The following is a 4,920-nucleotide window of genomic DNA, read 5'->3' as shown; positions in this document are numbered from 1 at the left end:
TGATAGTCAGAAAAAGGCGGGAAAGGCGGCAGGCAGCGCAAAAGCGCATGCGCACGCCCGTGCAGCGAGTGGCGGCGCGCTCCTCTATGTACCTCAGCCGCCATTGCCCGCTGTTGGTTGTTAGCAGTGGCTTCCAGCTCTCTCTACATGTCTCAGCGTAATACGTAGTAGTAACATAAAATATAACCCTAATTTAAAAGCGCATTTTACAGTGCCGGGAAGTTGGATTGTACTTCGAGAACCCATTCATGTATCAAATTAATATTAAAATTATTACTGTTGGAAAGTTTAAGAAAATAAGTACTTTACCACAAGGATTTATAAGCATTAATGGCTGTTTTATCAAAATGAGCGAGTTTTGTTGTACTTCAGAACAGAAACAGACAAACCTTTCATCACATTTTAGTTGATTTCAAAGCAAACCAAGTATTTTACAATACATATGCACATACATTTTGTACACCCAATTACAAAAAAGAATTAATGCATTCTTTGAATACTGCTTGTACAATGAAGGTATGCCACCAGAAAGATCTGCCTGAAAACATACAGTATCCTCCCCCCCCAACACAAAATCATACCAGTCTGATGTCTCAGACAAATACAGAGCCAAGTCCTGTGATATTTAGAAAAAAAAAAAAAACACCCACAAAGCTTCATTTGTCAGTATAAATATTGTTTTATGAAGTGAAACATTGCTCCCACACATTGCTACATTAAAGCAGTTCATTACCCATTCAGATAGAGAGGCACTTTTGTTGTTATATTTACAGTGCTTTTAAAACAATATTACTTAATCACTTTCACTTGATTACAACCCTCTCTTTGTAATCAAGACATAACACCCACTGTATTCTTTGGAATATAATACACCAGATAAATTGTAAAGTAACTTTAAAATAACCATTACCTGTTCTGTTACCGTGTATTCTTATTAGCATGCATTTCTTCGAAATTCCAATTAAATACTACAAATTGGGGGGAGTGAATTGTCACTGTGCTTTAAGGAATGCCAATGTCATTAAATGTAGACTAAGGGTAAATGACAAATTACATAATTCCCATAGGGCTGGAGGAAAAAAAAAAAAACAAAAAAGCAGTGACAGAAGTATGCAGAAATCTTTCGGAATGCAAGACCAAGGATCTGTTAAGCTCATCCCAAACAACTCTGCCTTCCAACATTATATGTAGTTGGCAACATCCACTGCAATAAATGCAGCTACATTTCTTTAGGTAACCCTTTTTATAAAAAAGGATAGCATGGCCATGAACCAACATTTGTAAAGTAAGATCAGTTGAAATCTGCCTATTTACAGGCTCCTGCCATTTTTGTTTAGCTTTCTGTCACAGTTCCAGCAGTTTGTATATCATAGAGTACTGCAGAGATTATAAATGTAGATGCATGATTTTTTTTTCTTCATATCAACTCAGTTAAATATCAAACCATTAAAAGACACTTATGAGAGAGAGATTTTAAATGCTTATCACATCTTGAGGTAGTCTGATCTCCAAAATAAAGCTCTTCTACACTTTGATTCGTTCATGACCATCTTCCTTTTGAATCCTTCTTCTTGGAAAAATCTTTCGTTTAAGTGCGATTAGCTGAGAAGAAGAAAAGAAAATACAGTATTTAGTTCCCTTCTAGGACAGAGGTACACAGCTGGTTAGTCTTTCATCCCAGAAGCCACAGTATCTTTGTCATCCATGGTAATTCAGTCAATACTGTCTTTTTTTTTTTCCCCCACTGCGCAGGAAGAAAGAGTTATTTACTCAAATGCATCTATTACACATACATATTTCTCAATAATCAGAATACAAGCAGAAAGTGAAAAACACAGTATACCTATACTCTGATTATGTGAAGTTAATTTACAACATTAAATATAAACAGGCTACATTCAGTTTCTAGAAGATGAACACAAAGCTGGCAGTATTTACATACCTAGCTGTCCTACTGAGTTGAATACTCCCTTCTAAAATAAAGTTACTAGTGCAGGGTGAGTTTTCAATATATACAGAAGGCTGAAAATTAAGGGAAAGATTCATGCAAAAGTTACAGGTGGAGGGAAAAAAAAATTCAAAAGCCAACCTTTCAAGAATTACACCCTCTTCATCAGACCACGGAAAGGGTTACTTAAGGCCCCAACCTGCAAAGAATTACCCATATGATTTGTTCCATTGTCTCCCTCTTTTTATAGCAGGGTTAATATGTTCAAGAAAACCATTTTGTGCTTGCAGAATGGGAGTTTTTTTTTTATTTTTATTTTTTACTTTGTGTCTGATTCAAAAGATGAGATTGGATTAGTCCCCTAAAATGCCTTAAGATCTTCCCAGGACTAGTGCATTTCTATTACTCAAGTTTTCTTCTTAGTAACTTTGCACTTTAAACAATATGTTTTAATAGACCAAGACTTTCAGAAACAATTACCGATTCTAAATTTCCAAATTAAGCGCATTCTGATGTACTTGACCGTCACAAGACTCCTGAAAAGAGAACACAATTCTCCTTCCCACCAGGTGTAGTCATACTTACTCTAAGAATCTCAAAATGACAGCTTAAAAGTTGAAGCAACCTAATCTCTATTTACATATCATTTTACTAATAAAAATCCTAGCTATTCTGTTAAATAAAAAAAATCCATCATACAGTACCCTGAAGGTACAGAAATGTATTAAACGTTATAGTTTTGATATAATTTTTACCTGTTCAGCAAAAAATGAGATGACTGTAAATACAATAAGTGTTACTAGAACACAGTGGGTCCAGAATTTCAGCTTGTCTCTATACGCCCTCCTGCAGAAAGATGGAAACAGAGTTTCGTGTATTATAAATCAGATATAAACTTTAAAGAGTTTCCATGAAACAGGCAAAGAAAATGTTTTTGTAATTTACCCATTAACTTGTGTTATAAAAAAACAAAATCCCAGCAGAAATTTGTTTTAACCACAAAAAAGTAATAAGCCCTTTTCTGAAGCTGACAGTTCTGGTGGTGGTCCTCAAAAAATAGAGCCAAGAATAGTTCTAATGCTCCAGCCCAAGTTTGTACAGTTAACTGCTGAATTCCATCTGCTACCATAGGGCTTGTAGCACTACAATCCACACCCAATTCTCGTCACCTACAGCACTTCTCATTCTCTAATATTTTCTCCTTCCTCACAAGGAGATACTTCTCATAACTTGCTGATCAGCAACAAAATTATGTTACTATTCTTCTCGTTTCATTTTTCATCACTATACCTGTCGACCTTTCGTTTATATTCCCAAATGAACCTTCTCACTTTCTAAGTTAAATATCATTTGTAAGATGGCAAGGAGAAAAGCACATTTTTATATAACGTGAAATTTTAATATGAAAGATGCACATGCATCTTCTCTGATGATAATTAAACACTTTTAAATTATTTCTAACTTCTTTGAAAAGTTACTTAGTGAGAAATGATAGAATTTATATTACCTTTGTGCAATACACATTCTACACTTTTTTTTTTTTTTTTTTACATTTAAAAAATCCACAATTCTTGATTTTTTTTTTTTTTTAATTAAAATGTTGTTGGAAATGACTTCTGGACAATCAATCAGTGAAACATTAACAACTCAGAACAACAAGAAAATCCAAATCCCGTGAATCTCAAATTTTAATCCATGTAAACATTTTCATGTCATCTTCACTATTAACACCTTCACAACACTGGGAAAAAAAATGGGCTTGTACCAACATGTTCTATAATGATATGCTAGTACACTGCATAACCTGAAGAAAATCTGTCTAACGTACCATTCCTGAAGTTCATGCATATGAAGGAAACGATTCCGATATTCTCTTGGCAGTTCAAATTGAGAAGGAATAGGAAACATTGATTCATAAAAGTCCCTAAGCACCGCTTTCACTGTCTGAGCATCCTTGTGATTGTGGTCAATATTGTCATTTAAGCAAACAAATTTTCTAGAAAAGAAAAACGCTTTGTTAGACTATTTCCTTTGATAATATGGCAAAGGTATTGGCAAGCCAAGAACATAGACCTTTTAAACCGAATCGATACAATATCCTTTTAAAACCAAACTGATATATTTGATAGTGATAACTACCTTCTTTATTGCTGCATTATTTTAAATTAACTTGATTGCCATTCAGAGTGCACCGAGGTTGACAGTGAGACAGAAACTCTGAGGAATCCATTAATGAGCTAAAGCTTTCCCTCTTCTATTTATATTAATGTTGCCATCTAATGGGCACTAGTGTGCATCATCTCAAAGCCTAACACTAGATGTAGACAGCAGGTTAGAAGGATTATGATCTTGATAATTGTTTTATAGTTTTAATATAGAGTTAATATAGAGTTACTATGAGTTAGTTATCTTAAATAATAGATTTTACATCCATTATAGGATGTAAATATATTGTTATTAGTATTTTACTATATATGCTCAACAACAACAAAAAATACTAGAAGACTGTACAAGAAAAGGCCAAGTTTGGTCCTCAGGCTTTCAGTTATTGAAAAAACTATAAAAATGACTGTAAGATGACCTGAATCACAGAACCCAAACTTTACTCGTATAATCAGCCAAAATACAAACAATAGGAATAGTATTCATGTGGAAATCACTGTGACCAAATATATGTGCTCCCAATAATATGTCTTGCAGAGAGTTACTTCTCATAGAAGAAACACTCAAGCATCTACATTACTGAAAATTACTGAAGCTAAAGCAGCAGCTAGTCTGCTAGGCTGTTACGTACCCTTGGCTATTCTGACCTGGTGCTTGATGACAAAAATTCCCTTTCCCCCACATGGGTAAGGTTATGTGCTTTATTTATATTGTGAGATACAAGACCTTACATTTTCCCCAGAGGGTAAGACTGTACCTGATGACTTAGCAATTGCTAACCTTTGTGAACAAGTAGTTCTGGTCAGATG

General features: G+C 34.5%; 1 protein-coding gene across 7 annotated transcripts in view; it reads right to left on the bottom strand.

Moving 5' to 3' along the window:
- Window positions 1-317: 317 nt before the first annotated feature.
- The window catches only part of GNPTAB (N-acetylglucosamine-1-phosphate transferase alpha and beta subunits), a 40,211-nt gene continuing 35,608 nt past the window's right edge, over window positions 318-4,920 (bottom strand). For 6 of the 7 annotated variants that reach the window (XM_416329.8, XM_040658419.2, XM_025155744.3 and 3 more), the window contains 3 exons: window positions 3,777-3,944; window positions 2,704-2,794; window positions 318-1,602 (listed from right to left, as the gene is read on the bottom strand). In XM_416329.8, coding sequence (XP_416329.3) covers window positions 1,525-1,602; window positions 2,704-2,794; window positions 3,777-3,944 — 337 coding nt within the window. In that variant the 3' untranslated portion in view covers window positions 318-1,524. Of the gene's footprint in view, window positions 1,603-2,089; window positions 2,148-2,703; window positions 2,795-3,776; window positions 3,945-4,920 lie in introns of all 7 variants that reach the window. The other variant, XM_004937840.5, reaches the window with a different exon arrangement.

This window comes from Gallus gallus, chromosome 1, assembly GCF_016699485.2.
Source record: "Gallus gallus isolate bGalGal1 chromosome 1, bGalGal1.mat.broiler.GRCg7b, whole genome shotgun sequence".
NCBI lineage: Eukaryota > Metazoa > Chordata > Aves > Galliformes > Phasianidae > Gallus > Gallus gallus.
The sequence above is the reverse complement of the archived record's forward strand: the minus strand, read 5'-3'. Positions and strand labels throughout refer to the sequence as shown.